Source organism: Phoxinus phoxinus (assembly GCF_949152265.1).
Source record: "Phoxinus phoxinus genome assembly, chromosome: 9".
Lineage (NCBI taxonomy): Eukaryota > Metazoa > Chordata > Actinopteri > Cypriniformes > Leuciscidae > Phoxinus > Phoxinus phoxinus.
Genome location: NC_136884.1, coordinates 24,045,882 through 24,063,076, shown reverse-complemented (window position 1 = coordinate 24,063,076; position 17,195 = coordinate 24,045,882). Strand labels below are relative to the sequence as shown.

General features: G+C 39.1%; 1 protein-coding gene across 1 annotated transcript; it reads right to left on the bottom strand.

The window, feature by feature from the left end:
- Nucleotides 1-13,847: 13,847 nt before the first annotated feature.
- Nucleotides 13,848-15,728, bottom strand: LOC307004361 (uncharacterized protein). The gene is made up of 4 exons (XM_079623502.1): nt 15,020-15,728; nt 14,599-14,818; nt 14,320-14,466; nt 13,848-14,130 (listed from the first exon to the last, which is right to left on the bottom strand). Exons 1-3 carry the CDS (start codon nt 15,077-15,079, stop codon nt 14,354-14,356), a joined length of 393 nt encoding a protein of 130 aa, XP_079479628.1. The 5' UTR covers nt 15,080-15,728; the 3' UTR covers nt 13,848-14,130; nt 14,320-14,353.
- Between the last annotated feature and the right edge of the window lie 1,467 nt (nt 15,729-17,195).

Here is a 17,195-nt window from a genome sequence, read left to right as displayed (position 1 = left end):
TTTCCTTTTCGGGGGACTGTGTGGGAAGAACTGCCACAGAGGGTGCAGGTGCCAAAAGAGCCGATACAATGGATAAGAATGTTTCCATGTGCTCTGCCAATCAAGGAGATAAAATTCCACGACCTCCAGTCAATGAAACACATCATGCCTGTTGAGTGTCATCACTATTTTGATAATTTGCCACATTAATAGGCATCAGGCAAGAACCCAGCAAAGAAGAGCTGGAGGTAGAAATGAGGAGATGCACATGGCTCCTCAGAATGATGTTTAGTTTGTTTGTTTGTGTTTTATTGTTGACTGTTTTTTTTGTGTGACAAAGGCATGTTCAAAAATCCGCCTAAGTCATTTATTCCTGTTATGTTACATAATTGTCATGAATTGTTTTTAGTATGTCAATAGTCATCATATGCCATAACCTTTTTGAGTGGCATTATCAATAAATATCAAATATTAAATTATTGGTTCAGTTTTTTGTGTTGTCTGAGAAACCTGAAAAAATGACTTAGGCAATTATTTTAGTAAGGTGACGATATGAGATTGTATACACAGGAAAAAGGTTGAATCTCTTAATATATATTTTCTTAAATAATAATTCTAATACAATAAAAAAAATATTTTGTTGTTATTTATAGGCCTGAGGGGTGAAACGACGAGGAAAACAGCAGTAAGCCACTTTTGCTTGTGGATGAAAATGTTTGGATATAAAATAAAGAAATTAACAAATTCAAGAGATGACAATTTGGGGATTTCGTAATAAAAATAAATAATATCGTTAAGGATAAAACGGTGGGTCACATAAGTAGGGTTAAAGGATAATTCCGGTATTTAACACCTTGAGTCTATATTGTAGTTTGTTTTGGATGAACAAGAGTGGTGGACAAAAATTTTTTGACAATGGTTCCTCTCTCGAGTTTTTGACTATAAAAGAATTGGCCATGGACCCATTTAACATTGGAGTCAATGTGCATGTCCGAAAATGTCATTAAAACAGCCAATAATGTTCGTTTACAAAACTGTTAAACTCACCGAGTGGTTAGTGGTGTTCGTTGATGATTATAAACAATATATCGTCGCAATATATGATTCCAATCCATTTATTTTGCTATAGTGGAACTATTTTTTCAGAACCGTGTAACTTCCGCTCAATATTTGAATCTGAAGCGTTAGCACACCCGACCACTTGATGGCGATAACCGATGTTTATGTCTCGCGGTACACTCACGGTCACAGTCGAGTTCAACTTCATATTGCACTGGTCAGTGGTCACGTCTTTCAATATGGTTAGAATTTGTGCGGTCAAAAAGATAAAGAGCTCTGCTCGCTAGCCTTATGAGAAACGGAAGCGAGCAAAAAGACTACATCGACCAAATGTAAACAGCCCCCTGTCCGTTTCCATTAGCGCATTTATATTAACCTGATATTATCGAGCACTCAGTCCTTCAACAGAATTCAATGTGATTTTACAAAATGACGAATAAAACACGACAGAAACTGTATTTCGCAACACTTTTTGTTTCTGGAACATCAACTAACATCACTAATCACTCGGTGAGTTGCACAGTTTTGTAAACAAACATTATTGGCTGTTTTAATGACATTTTCGGACATGCACAGTGACTCCAATGTTAAATGGGTCCATGGCCAATTCTATTATAGTCAAAAACTCGAGAGAGGAACCATTGTCAAAAAAATGTTGTCCACCACTCTTGTTCATCCAAAACAAACTACAATATAGACTCAAGGTGTTAAATACCGGAATTATCCTTTAAGCCTCTTCCTTCTTTAAGTATATGTATTTTCATCTGTGAAAAAGTTGACCATAAATGTAAGATTTTATTTGGGCACATTTTCAGTAAAATGTTACTGCTTTTTTGTAATGCCTGTTTACCTATATATGCAACAAGTTCTTTGCTTAGTTGATTTTCCTCTAATAACAATCTCTCCCTCTTTGTTACTAGTTCTAAAGGGACTTTTTAAAATTATTAATGGAGGCTTGTGGTAAATAAAACTGTCAATTTGAGTTTTTAATTTAAGTAGTTCCTTACAAAAGAGGGTTTTTAAAAACACCCCATTGTTGTTTAATTGTTACACACATTTATACTGTTAAACTGTTGTATAAACATAATATCACGCTCCTACTTGTGTTATATTATCATATATAATCTTGGAGTTTTAGGAATTATTATTAAGATTATTATTAAAAGGAGATTGTAATTAATTGGAAGATTATTATTTTTAACCAGCCATATGATTCAGAAATACTGTAAGAAGCATTCTTATTTATTTATTTGATTGTTTTATTATTGAAGAGGCTTAAAGGATAATTCCGGTATTTAACACCTTGAGTCTATATTGTAGTTTGTTTTGGATGAACAAGAGTGGTGGACAACATTTTTTTGACAATGGTTCCTCTCTCGAGTTTTTGACTATAATAGAATTGGCCATGGACCCATTTAAAGGGCACCTATTATGGAATTTTGAAATTTACCTTTCATGTAGTGTGTAACATAGATCTAAGTGAACAAAAACATCCTGCAAAGTTTGAAATATGAAAGTGCACCGTATATAAAGTTATTGTCTTTCAAAAGTGAGAGTCGACTCTGAGTCATTTTTATGAATCGTTAGAAGACCGAAGCTTTTTCTCTGACTAGATGACGTCAACTTGTCAAGTTATTTGAATACGATACGCCCACTTATTAGGCCAGGGGAAAATATCATGGCGACGAGACGCTGTGTTCTGAAGTGCGGCTCAAAAGCAAACTTTTTTCATCTGCCCAAGGAGGAGCATTTGAAGACTAAGTGTGCTTTGTTCGCGTCATTTTGAAGACGATTGCTTTTTAAATGCAATCAAACTTGGATTCGCGAGCCGGCTGATATTGAAGGAAGGTTCAGTTCCAAGTGTATTTGCATCAGCTTCCTCCTCCGTATCACAACCTGTAAGTGTTATTAATAATTGTTGCTTTTATATTTTATGTAGCATGCTTAATAATTATTTTGTTTGTTGTGTAAGCACCGTTTAGCTTCTAGGTCTTCAATGACAATTGTATTGAGATATGTGAAGTGTTTGTCGTTGTTTTCGGAGTTGTCTAAAGAATAGAGTAATACCTCGTAGTAACGTAACTGCATTTTTTTTTTTTTGTAAAAACGTTATGTTTATGCATTGGGCTAATGCAAACAAAGACTGATTGTGCTTTTACAATATGAACTCTGGGCTATGCTCGCTAACATAACATTAAATTCTTTATCTTATTTTTCGTTTTTTACTACAAACTATAAAGCAGTGGACTATAATCATTATTATAATACAATTTAATTGATAAAAGCATCATTGCGCTCGTTAAGTAAGTACTTATTGAAATTAAGGCCCCGTTTACACGAAGGGAAGACGCAGATATTTCTCTGCGTTTTGGCCTGTCATTTACACGAAAACGCTGTTTTTATCCCAGAAAACGATTATTTCTAAAAACTCCGGCCAAAGTGGAGATTTCTGAAAACGCCGGTTATATGTTGTCGTGTCAACTGGGAGAAACGGGGTTTTAGGTTCTCTCTTGTCGATTCTGAGGATTCTGATTGGCTTGCATGGCTTTATTCTTCTCCCTACACTGCCGCCCATAGGTTTGGCATAGTTATAATGGCGCTCGACGGCGTATTTATGCGGGTTGTGTGCACGATATTATTGAAAACGGAGGGGGGGGGGAATATTTGTTTCTCTAAATACCTGGCTATGTGTAAATGTGGCCTAAGTACCTACTCATTGAGTATGCGGTTTCGAACGCAGCCATAGAAATAAACACCTTGTTGTGCCTTGTAGGCATATATGTGCAGTGCTGCATACAATAATAATAACAAACCTATAGCAGCTAGGCAGCCTATAAATCGTTAAACACTTCAGTAACACTACACTAGAGTAAAAATATAATTGATAATCATATGTTACTTCGAATGTTTACAATTGTAATGACATTATGAAATGAGATTGGAGTAAAAACATGTAAAAACGCGTTCTTCTTTTTCGGATGTAAATCCAATAAGCTTGCGCGCGTCTTCCAAACTCTGCAAACTGATGAGGTTAGGTGCTTTTGTTTTTGGGGTAATGAGCGCGATTTGCATGTCTATATCTTTTGCGCGTATGGGTGTGGTCACATTAAAACTAATGAGCAAGGGTTTGAGAAACTGGATATCTTGTTGGTTTTATACAAATTACTTTTATACAAAAAAATTTAGAAGCAAAACTTTTGTTTATAAATAAAAACGTACACAATACCCACCAAGAAATGTAACTTTTTTCTCTCCTAGTCCTGCAGCTTCCAGTTCCTCCCTTTCAAATTTAGTTGGTGCAACACTTTGTGTCATGCTACTTAAGCAGCAGAAAACTCTTGTGAAGCTACTGCGATGTCTTGCGGAACGACTACGACGACTTAAAGGTCTCCTGCTGGCTTCTGCTCTATAGCTTGCGTCTATGTATAGTATTGCGTTGAAGTAAAGTCTATTTACTTCAACTGTAAATTTGAAAACAATGTCAATGTAAACTTAACCCATAACAATGATATTTTAAAAATGTTTTGTTTAATGTGAATGCTTTGTTTATTTTGAAATATAACGTTGAAAAAACATATGACAGAAATTGTTGTACGTTATAGACCTTAATAGACCTACATAGATATCCCACAGGAATTTGTGAGACTACAGCTGTGTTTGAAACTACTCCCTATCTCCTATATCAGTGTATCAATATAGGCGGCTCAATCAGGTACTGTGCAAGCAAATATCACCTGCAGACATTGTGCGTCAGTTTGACGACTGAGGTCATGTTGGGCAAAACACGTAACAGCTACTTAAAATCTAGTGTGCAAAACTGATTTTCATTAATGCTCATTGCTTTATGTGTTTGACCTGCTAAAATCCTGATTTATAACTGTGACATGATCTGACAAAAATCACCATACATTGGTTAAAGAGCGGCTATATGCAGTGATTTTGGATATTTGAATGCACAGCGCAGCATCGAAACAAACGACGAACAAATCAGCTGCGGTAAATTACGTTACGGTCAAGAGTCAAAGACACCAAAGAGAGACGATCATGTGCCGAGAGAGCAAGACCTCGTGGTCGCGTATTGGCGATATATTTTTAAATGGATGTAAGCTAAGGCTATTAGGCCAAAAATAAAGTGACAAAGTTGATTCGTTAGCAACATTGGTTTTGTGCGCGCCTGTGAGAGACTAGGCCAGGATGGGGCGGGTGTCTGACTAAAACAATACATCATACGTAGGCTACGCGACAAATGCCTCGTTTTAATGGGTCATATTATTTATAACATCTCAAATTATATGTCAGAATTTTGGCATAAATCATATGTGAACAAACACATTCGCATAGAGACGAACTGCAAAATTTAAGAAAAGCAACTTTTCTTACCGTCCACTGCGTCAACGTTATGTCCTTGAGCTCCAGATGGAGTTGCTGTTCGGTCTGGGACTTTGGAATGAGAAGTTGAACCATCCACATCATTGGCGAGTTTTCTTAGAATATTGGCGATATCTGCCATGGTCCTACTTGCATGTTTTATACACAATAATTACGTTCAAGACATTAAAATGGCGCCACAGAAGCAAATTAAGCGGGACAAATTATTGGTCTCTCTAACTGTCCAATGACAGTGCGTGTTACATTTACAAGTGGGAGACAGGCGAAAGGTGATTGGTTGCTCCCACGTGTGTACTGTCCAATGGCATTTTTTAACTCGATTGACAAATGGATAAAGAAAAGTATTTGGCAAACCGACAAAGAAAAGCATCTGGCAAATAGATAGAGAAATGGTTTGCCAAATGCTTTAAAAAAAAAAACGATTTACATGTGCCTTTAAAATGATTTATTAAAGTACTTTTTATTGTTTTATTACTCTACGTTTAAAAACATGAATTAAATAAACAATTTTAAAAATGTCTATTAATTTGTCCATTTAAAAGTGATTTATTTATATACATTTTTATGTTTGAATTATTAAATTGATATATTGATTCTTCATTTTATTTTTAAGTGGCACTCCTGGTCCTCCATAACAGGCACGTTTAAACGACAAACAATAAAATCAGAACCAGTTTCAGTTACGTTCATGGTTCCAGTGCCTTAATGCATGCACGGCTTTCAAAATGTCACAAAGCGTTTTGAGATTATTTTGAATGAAATATTGAAGTTTATAATTAAGTATTTTGGCACACCACGCCGAGTGGCGCTATCCATTGTTCTAAAGTCGGGTTTTATTCTGGCATGTTGAATTAGTGTTCGGCAGACGCGGCGGCGCGTTCATTTGGATTTATTTTTCTCATAACAGACAGCTAAAATAACTTAGGCCCTAATAGGCTACGGGAAAATCGGACCAAATCTTACTATTAATAATAAAAGATAAGCTAATCTGCAATGTAAATGTCAGTAATTTATCTTTTTTTTGACACATTAATTCTATAAAAAATTATTTAAAGGCTGAAATACGTGAGGTTTATCTTTTTATAAAACCTTTTTTGTCAAAACTTTATTTGAACTTGTACATGTTAGTAGATAACATGTTGCAAGACACTCTTTTAAAATCTAGCCATCATTTTTTTTATGTTATTATTTTAATGTTTATGTAAACAAAAAGTGCATATTGATGCGTCATGTAGGTCTTAAAGTCCCACTCCGATCATATTTTGAGCTATTTTTAAACATTCCCAGTGGTCTTTAAATTATGATTATGCCATTTTTAGCCAAAATCTCAAAACCTGTGCCGTTTTCTGGGACTTCGCTTCAGCAGAGCGGCAGTAGCTCATTAGCAATTCGCCTCTGCGTTGTGGGCGGAGCCGTTGGCACGGAGAAGCATTACAGTATTATATATACACGTTAATTATTATTATCCGAAGTTAATCAAAGTTATCACCGATCACCGATCATTATTTCACTCCGAGACGTCGCGGTAAAAAACAGCTCGACTTCGTCTCAATATTTCATCCCTCCCACAGTGATCAATCAGGACATATTTAGTATCAGTGGATTGCTCGGAATTTCGGGATTATTATGATGCTAATGTCACCGCTATATCTGAAAAACTGACTGACTCTCTCACGAGTGATGGGCTTGACACACGAGAGGACAAACGACTGCGACAGGCGAAACTCGTCGCCACCCGGCGTGTGCAAGTCTACTTGGACGAGCGCGGAATTTCACATGCACGAATGTCGCCTGTTGCTTGGCTGGAGGAGGCTGGCTGCCCTCTCTCTTTATGTAATGATGTAATTCCTGACGGTATCAGTCTGTGCTCTCCAAACTTTAGTTTTGACGATTGATAGACGGTGAAAAGTGACTTATTTGTGACAGTATGTGTTCCAATTTGAGTATGAGCTCGTGGCCCCGCCCAGTGGAGTTACTACGTCATAACTCCAGTCTATTTTAAACGGCATTTTAGCGTCTGCTACTGATTCACAGACATTTGAATGTAGAAATACTCAGAAATACAACTTTGAGCTTATTTTTCTCAAGATATGTCCTCTAACATCAGAAAAATGCCACAAGAACATGTTAACACCTAGAAAAACATGATTTTCATCGGAGTGGGTCTTTAAATTTAAATCTTTATGGTCTTAAAATGTCTTAAATTTGACTTAATGAAACCTGCAAGAACCCTGTACAATTAAATGTAGTCTAGGCTAAATCGCCCTGAATTAAATAGTAAAAACAGCTCAGAAAATGTATTTGTCGAAATGTTGCGATATTGTTTCATTTAAGTTCATCATTATTCTATAAATGTTATTTAGTTTAGCAGCAGCACCACGACACACTGTGGTTCGAGATATAAACAAAACAATAATAATTCACAAATTGTGCACCTTGTTGTAAGGATCCAAAGATCCCCGTGGAATTTAACATTGAGTTGAACATTTTGTTCATGACAACAAATCAACATGCGTTTGAAGATTGTATTTAGTTTTGCTTGGAAAAATGCCCAAACCGAGGTAGCGTTTTATTTCTTCAATTATTGAAATAATGAAATGTTTAGTAATAAACTTTTATGACAGAAATATATGTAGCCTAAATAATTAAATTCTTTCATTATCAACATTTTAATAGCCTAATGCTAATGTCTAGAATTAAGTGTGAATTGCGACTTCTCTTTGTTTTAAGTCGGTCTCAAACTCCGATAGCCTGTGGGGGGTTGGAGGTTCAGGAGGTGTTAAAGGAACACTCCGACTTTTTGGGACTTTAGCCTATTCACCTTATCCCCCAGAGTTAGATAAGTCCATACATACCTTTTTCATCTCCATGCGTGCTATAAGTCTGTTTGACGCACCCACCGCTAGCCTAGCTTAGCACAAAGACTGGATGTAAATGGTTGCAGTTAGCATACTAATCCAAATAAGTGACAAAATAACGCAAACATTTTCCTATTTACATGTTTTGATTTGTATAGTCACAGAGTGTACAAAAAACAAAGTCACATGAGACACAGACATATTTTAACCGTATAAATACTGGGAACTATATTCTCTGAAGGCGAAGCACTGCTACTTGTGCGGAGTGATAACCGCAGCACCTGAGGCGCTAAATTAAGACTGCTTACTCAATAGAACAATGGCTAGGAAAACTAACTGTACCGCGCTCCAAGAGGCCTCTAGTGGTCGGAAGCATTTCCGTTGTGTTGCAGCTTTATTTCGTTGTGTTGTAGATTTTCCGTTGTGTTGTGGCTTAATTTCGTTGTTGTGAACTTATGTTTGCTTTTTAAATTGTTGTGTTGTGCACTACTGGGCCACCGTAATTTTTGCTTACCAGTGTGGATCATTGATTATAATTCGTTGTATTTAATTGTCCATACAGATACATGGGCAACGTAGTCCCTTTACGTGTAATTTAATCTCTGTATGCGATTCCTGATCATATTCGTGATCAGTTATTAAAATGATATTCCCTTTATTCGAGCTAGAATCGTTACAATATCTACATAAATAACATGTAAATAGCATTAAGGTCTCATAAATAACATGTAAATAACATTAACCTTTATGCCTCATTATATATTTGACGACGTTGAGTGCATTAAGGGACAAAAATGACCACTCTAAACACTGCCATAAAACAATGATATATTTTTTTTTTTTTCCACTTTCACTGAGTTAAATATTTTAACCAACATCAGTCCTGAAAATAACTACCAAATATTTATTTAATTTTCAGAATTTTAACCCCTTAAATGCCATTTGTTTACATGATGGTACTGTTTTTATCAATGGAGAAAACATTAAAAAATGAAAAACAATTGTGTACTACATGCTAGGTGGATTTCTTGGGAGGGAATTATCACAGCCTGGTATATGTCCATGATTAGCAGCAACATTGATTTTTACTCATTTTTATTTTTTGTGTTATGTCAGTTAAGGACCAAAAATGGTCACATATTAAACACTGCCTAAAATATTCTATATTATTATTATTTTCCACTTTTACTGAGTTAAATCTTTTAACCAGCATCAGTCCTCATCATAACTACCAAATATTTATTTAATATCAGGATTTGAACCCTTTAAATTCCAGTTTTGGTGATGATACCATCAATTTGTATAAGAGGAAAAAACACTAAAACGTAATTATTTTCCATATACTAAATGCAAAGAGAAAGCTTTAGCTTTGGATTATCACAGTCTTGAATATGTCAAAGATTAACTGCAACATTATTTCTGGTGCATTTAAAGATTTTGTGTTATGTCAGATTTAAAAAAAAAAATCACACTTAGCGCGTTAAATACCAAAAATGGTCACATATTAAACACTGCTTAAAATATTCTATATTATTATTATTTTCCACTTTTACTGAGTTAAATCTTTTAACCAGCATCAGTCCTCATCATAATTACCAAATATTTATTTAATATCAGGATTTGAACCCTTTAAATTCCAAAATTCTAAAGTTTTGGTGACGATACCATCAATTTGTATAAGAGGAAAAAACACTCAAATGTAATTATTTTCCATATACTAAATGCAAAGTGAAAACCTTGGCTTTGTATTATCACAGTCTTGAATATGTCAAAGATTAGCTGCAACATTATTTTTGGTGCATTTTTATTTTTTGTGCTGTGTCAGATTTTTTTTTTTAAATCACACATAGCGCGTTAAAGACAAATTTGATCCTATTTAAACCCATTAAAATATCAATTTTTGAATCCACTGTCATAATATCATAAAATCATAATTTCTATTCAAATACCCTGTCATTACCAAGCCTTGGGGTAAAATATTTACTTTTTACTGTTTTCCACCAGTTGGTACCATTTTTCATATAATTGACATACTGCAAACATCTGCAGTATTGCAAACATTTTCCTGATTTCTACTAGGTGACTATAACCTGTGCCTGTCTCCCTACACTTAAAAAATTGCTCTAGAAAGAAAGCAAAACTACAAGATCACCATTAACATGAATTAAATTTTTTCTAAATTCTATAAACATATCAAAAACTTCTTCAAAACAGAATGCTGTCATTGTTCAGCTCATTTGCAGGAGCTGCAGAATTGCAATGCATGCTCCTTACAGATGTAAATGCCACATTTTGAGCAGGTGGCGGAGATTTTTCTTTTTTTATTAGTGCAGAAACTGCACCCCCTCCTCCTCTTGCCATGGGTGTCTGCAGACCAACTTGCCTCTGAATTTTCTGCTCTCTGCTGTGATTGCACCATGGTTGCTGCGGCTGGTGTGCAGGGGAGGCACTCTCTCCTCTCCATCTGGGGATACACCAGCATCCTCCCCATTTCCTCCAGGAACAGCCTCCTTTTGAAGGTTTTCTCCTGGTTCCAGGAAGGGTCAACAGCCACCCACAGGACAAAGGCATTGAAAGCAGAGACATCTATTAGATTGTAGAAGAGCGTCATCAGCCACTTATCCCAGCTTGTCATCCCGGTAACGTCCAGGTCGGGTCAGCCTGTCGTCAAATCTTACATTTGAACTGAACTTCTGGAAATTGCGGTGGGGCATGGTGGCCCTGAAGATGGGCCGGCCTGTGTGGTCATCCCACTTGTAGGCCATCACGACTTGTAGACTCCAGCCAGAATTAGCACCCCAAGATAAGCCTCGACTTCTGTTGCATCCACATTAATCCAATCTGTCTCGGACCGTCTCCCCTGGAGATTTGTTCTGTCCACAATTAATTTTACCATCTCCTCCGTGAACAGTAGCTGGAATGCAGACCTAGGGTCCACGATGCGAGCTGTTGCGTATTGTGTCGGTCCGGGTCTCAGTACCTTAGCTGGCACGTAGCAGAGCGTCTTGGCATTAGTGGGTGAGATCGGCAGTCTCCTGTGTGTCATCCAGTTCCTCACTCTGAGTTGAGTCAGATGAGGAGTTAGAATCCGAAGTCAGCTGAAACTCCACATCATCATCTGAGGCGCTCTCCGTTACACTGCCATCAGACTCCGGCTCGCTGTCTGTTGGTTCAGTAAGGTAGTCGATTGCTTCGGTGGTCGTGTAGGTTTTCTTCATCTTGTCGAGTGTGAAATGGCCGCACCAAAGAAGTGCACAGCTTTATAACTTTTGCATCAACCGCACTTGTATAAACACTGATTTCTCAACTATTCTAATCCAAAACAAAGGCAGACTTTGTTTTGGATCCCTCGCAGCTACATCTTTGTGTTGCCGCAAGATGCAAGGTGTTATTATTGTCTAAGGACTGACTGCATGGCTGTGTTTGTGCCTCTACGTAGGTGAGAAATTATAAATTAACTTTGAAACATAGACTGCTAAAAAAAACAAAGCTGTGTCAAAGGTTCATGTCTGTGCGTAAAATACGCATGAATCAAACCGAAAGAAAACAATGCATCGAGAAGCGCTTTCTCTTGTAAATGCACACACACACACACACATACACGCCTACACACACATCCTACACCACCAACACAAACACACACACACAGAGAGAGGGAGAGATAAGCCGCGTTTCCACCGAAATTACCCGGAACAATTTGTCCCAGGAACTTTTTTCCCAGGAACTTTTTTTGCCCGAGACCGGTTGCTTTCTGCGTTTACACCGCGGTCTAAAGTACCGGGAAGATTATAAACTGCGCGCGTCTGCTCCTCCCAGTCTGCGACGGGCAGTAATCAGTTTTGAGCGCCACATTTATAATAAGTATGGAGGAGATTCAAACTGTGCTGTAGTTGTGTTTGTGATGTATTGCGGACATTGAATGAAATGGCTAGGACGAACGCGCAGAAAATTTCCTGTTACAATACGCTTAATAAAGCCTGAACCTCGTCGTCTGTCCAGTCCAGCTGTTTTTTTGTTTGTTTGTTTTTTATTCCATATTTGCAGACAGACAACTCTTAATGCATGAAGCCACGAACCGCAATAGATTTTTTAAAATGCTTGTTAAAATAGGATGCTGCGTGGAGTCCTCCAGTCAAAATGCGGCGTGAACATAACCAATCCGCATGTTCAGCGCACTTGTCCCGCCCCCGAAAGTTCCTGAACTTTTAAAAAGTACTACCTCGCCAGCAGGGACTTTCGGAGGGGGAAATATTTACCCGGAACTTCGTTTAGACCACACTTTTGTCAACGCAGACACACATTGCTCTCCGACATCCACACATACTCAGAAACATAATTTTAGATCATTGAGCCATTAAAATGCTTCATAACACCTTCAATAGTGCCCCTAGTGGAAACCAGGAAAATAACGGGCATTTCCCCCCATAGGGAATACCTATGTAGTGACGTCATCTGGTGGAATACACTATATAATGCAAATATAATGCTTTTGCTTCAAAATGAAAGGATGTTTCAACATAAGTCATGATTCATGTATTAATGACGGCCCCGGCTTTAAACTACGTTTTAATGGGTTTCAATGGGCCATTTTTGGTCATTATGGTGCTAGGTGTTCCTATTTGATCTACACAGTGTGTGTTATACATGTTATGCAACATGGGATAATTTTTTTTAAATTTATCCAGAAAGTCACAATTTTGCCAAATTACATACCATTTGCATTAAAACAGCGAAAATGGTCAAAGAAATTAAACTGAAAATGACCAAAAATGTCCTAATGCAGCATAAAGGTTAAGCTCATACAAATTGAACTCGACATGTTTTTCTCTGGTGAACTCAAGAGTGACACTACTCTTCCAAATTTGGCAAGTGTTTTCAACTTTTAAGGTTCCCCTTCTTTAGCTGCACTACATGTAAATTTATGGCGGCCTTTCCAACATCTCACTGACATAAATAACACTTACAAAACATTAAGTTCTCATAAATAACATAAAGGCCTCATAAATAACATTTAAATAATAACAGTAAGCTCTCTAATAAATAACATTTTTACATCATACAAATTAAATTCTGCATGTTTTTCTCTGGTGAACTCAGGAGAGTGACACTACTCTTCCAAACCTGGCAAGTGTTCAACTTTTAAGGTTCTCCTCTTTAGGTGCATTACGTGTAAATTAATTGGCAGCCTTTCCAACATCTCATCGATAGATACTTCGTAAACATCAGGGGAACATGTAAACATATGAGAACATGCTCATACAATGTATATACATATATGGTGATATATACAGTATATTTACATGTAACATCTAAAATATGAATGAATAAATATGCAATCTGCAATATATGTGCAAACCTTTATACCACATATTAACACAGACTAATGGGTAATCTATCAAACTTTAATTTTCTTTTAATCCGGCAGATAATAAAGAGCTACACAGGCCTACCGGTATTAAAACCATATGGTCAGATAAACTTAACAGTGCAACATTTTTAAACGGTACCATTGAACACAAAATATACAAAATATAAATGATAAATTAAAGCAATTTCAATGACCAATGTCTGTTCTAAACATTCAGCAGTGCTGTTATAAATTATAAATAAAATTTCTATAAAAGAAAAACAACAAAATAATAATTATAAATAAATAAAAACTGTGGAAAATCCAAGAAATATGCCAAAAGAACAGTGCGTTACCCTGGTTATCGACAGATACTTCGTAAACATCAGGAGACACCATGAACTCTTTGAAGTCTTCTGTCAGAGGGCAGAGACCATCTTCATTTTCAGATACACCAATCACTTGGATATCTTCCTCCGTAGGCTTTTGCTCAACAACCTAGATTAAATGACAATATATACAATTTAGAGTGAAAATGTATCATTTTAATATCTGACCTATCGGAAATTCTAAACAATAGATGATTGTGCTACAATGTAATGATAATTAGGTGCAACAAAATAATAATTATAAATAAATAAAAACTGTGGAAAAGCCAAGAAATATGCCAAAAGAACAGTGCGTTACCCTGGTTAGGAGTCCATCTTGGTTCTTCACTGATTTAAACGAGCACACCTTTGGACTTCACTTGGTGTCTTAGCTCACAGATTCTACCGTTAATCGATTTTCTGACATCAGCTTCCTTGGCCGTCGGAAACTGGTTTACAACAGCATCTGTGGAACAGAACAACAATGATTACTCTACCCCTCCTCACTCCTCCAGCTGCCCCTCAGGTTTGTGAAAATCTCGACCCCCTCCCCCTGCCTGGTAGATTCTGGAAAGCACCAGCTCTAAAAACTATTTACCTAGTAAAGCTTTAAGTTTCCTCGGGTCGAGAGCCTTCCGACGATCAGCAGAGGGATCCAGCTTGCTGACCCCTGTTTTCAGGTTGGACTTGAGGAGGACATCCACACTGAAGAGCCCCATCAGTAGCACCCGTGCCATCCCATTGGGGGTGGTACTAGCTTTTCCTGTCTCCCAACAATGTGACGAGACAGTGACGGTTCCATCATTCCCGATTTTCACCTTTTGTACAAAAAAAAAAAGAAAAAGTTTTTAAATAAATAAAGACCATAAGCAAAGAAATAAACACCATAAGCAAAGAAATAAACAAGGAAAATCACCACAAGCAATAGAATGTCAAAAAAGCTTTAATTTTCGTTTAATTGTTTTAATTTACCAATTAATAAATACTTGCTTGTGAAGGTGTGCAAAGTGGCGTTTTACCTGGGCCGTCACTCTCAGCATCAGGGTCTTCAACATCTTTGGTAGAGCGGTCGACAACATCTTTGTTGGTGGTGTTGTTGATGGAGACAAGCTTTCTCACGTCCACACACAACGCTGGAATTTGTAAGAGAAAAAAAAGTGCAACAAGATTATACAGACAGCAACCATAGAAGCAAATATGTGCCTGAAAACGTACTCGGTTACTAATGTAACCTCGGTTCTCTTTAGAAGAGGAACGAGTACTGCGTCGAAGACGCTACGGGAAAGATTCTTTCTCGAGATACTGAAGCCTAAAAATTAATCCTTAATTTTGTTATTAATGTAAAACGCTTTCAGCAGCATACAGCCTTAGGCGGAACAGCTTGCGCGCCCATTGGCTGTTCTGCTGGAAAAGCAGAAGCCTATGCGAGGCCCCCAGTGACGCTTGACCCAATGAGGACGCTTCGCGCCCTCTGCGTCACGTCCCGCCGAAACGGGCGTGGCCTAGGCCTATAAATTCTCGAGCGGGGCTGCTCCACACTGATTTTCGCCAATGAAGCGACGCAGAGTGGGCATGCACGGCACAGAGACGCAGTACTCGTTCCTCTTCTAGAGAGAACCGAGGTTACGTTAGTAACCGAGTACGTTCTCTTACGAGAGTTCTCTCGTACTGCGTCGAAGACGCTACGGGAACCCCATGTAAAACGCTGTGCGTGCTCTGATCCGACACAGACACCCCAGGGCGCGCGCGCCCGGGGCATATAAGTGCCTGAACGCAAAAAAAAAAAACTCACAGAGAATTTTATAGGGAGAGCGGCTAGAATAGCATCATCCCTTTATAATAGTGCCCCGAAGGACATAATAGCATATATATATAAATGAATAAATATATATGGCGGGTCATAGCATGCTCATAGGACGCAGTTTGTCAGTGAGTGATGCTTAGAACGTTAGGTGGTCTGGGCCGCAAGGCGGGGCAGGAACACCGTTTTGGGTCATCTAGACCGAGAGTAGTTTGGCCTGCAACGCGGGAACCTCTAGGTTATAGAACCTTATAAATGTAGACGGGGAGGCCCAGCCTGCCGCCATACAGATATCTTGCAACGAGATTCCACTATACCAAGCCCACGAGGAGGCCATGCCCCTCGTAGAGTGTGCTCTGATGCCCAGTGGGGCATGTTAGACCTTCTGATGCGTAGGCCAGCGCTATGGCATCCACCACCCATCTAGACAGGCTTTGTTTCGACGCGGCTCATCCCTTAGAACGCATTACAGTTACACACATTACACCATCGGCCGTGGCCGGAACACCAGAAATTAAACTCTTTTTCAGACTTATCTGGGTCGCCGTGAAAACGGCGTTTGTGTGCAGGCAAACGGGCTTTACTGCCGGTTTGTTGGCTGCAGTATACACTTGTACAAACGCGAGTGCTGGGGCTGTACGAGCGGGAATCTTGGGTGAAAGTCCGGCAGCAGCGGGACCTGAACACCGTCTTTTTCCTAGCCGGGCTAGGAAGGCGCAGAGGCCTCGGGCTTGATCGAGATCTTCGGCCGAGGCCCACGCGGCGGGGGGCGGCGTCCGGCTGAGCGAGAGCATGGTCTCTGGTCTTCTGCACCGCGGGGCGCTGCTGAGCTCGAAAAGGCGGCTTTTTAGGGCGGCCTGTCGCGGAGCTGGAGCGCTTGGGCAGGAAATGTCTCATGGCTTGCGACGTTTTCTGTACCTCAGCGAATCGGTCCGCGAAATCCTTGACGGATGATCCGAAGAGGCCAGTCGTCGAGACGGGAGCGTCGAGAAATGCAGAGCGCTCTGACTCCGCCATCTCGGAGAGCGTCAGCCACAGATGTCTCTCTGCTACTGTCGCGGAGGCCATAATCCTCCCAATGGCGTGTGCAGCGGACTTTGTAGCGCGAAGGGCGAGGTCTGTGGTGCTACGTAGATCCGGCACGTTGATCGCTCCCGGGCCTTCCTCGTCCAGCTTGCGGAGAAGGTTAGCCTGGTGGATTTGAAGTACCGCCATGGTGTGCAGCGCCGATGCAGCTTGTCCGGCGGCGGAGTAAACGCGGCCGTTCAAAGCTGACAACGTGCGGCAGGATCTCGACAGTAACACTCCCTTAGCCCGCCGTCCAGCAGACGCTACGGCCTCTTCCACCGGAGGAAGAGAGTGGTAGCCTCTGTCTCGTGCACCGTCCACCGCGG

Bases quoted from the DNA above. Each gene is read 5' to 3' on its own strand.
- LOC307004361 (XM_079623502.1), bottom strand. From the start codon at position 15,079: ATGTTGTCGACCGCTCTACCAAAGATGTTGAAGACCCTGATGCTGAGA. The intron at 14,819-15,019 runs GTAAAACGCCAC...TTTGTACAAAAG, and splicing joins TGCTGAGAGTGACGGCCCAG to GTGAAAATCGGGAATGATGG. The intron at 14,467-14,598 runs GTAAATAGTTTT...TCTGTTCCACAG, and splicing joins GAAACTTAAAGCTTTACTAG to ATGCTGTTGTAAACCAGTTT.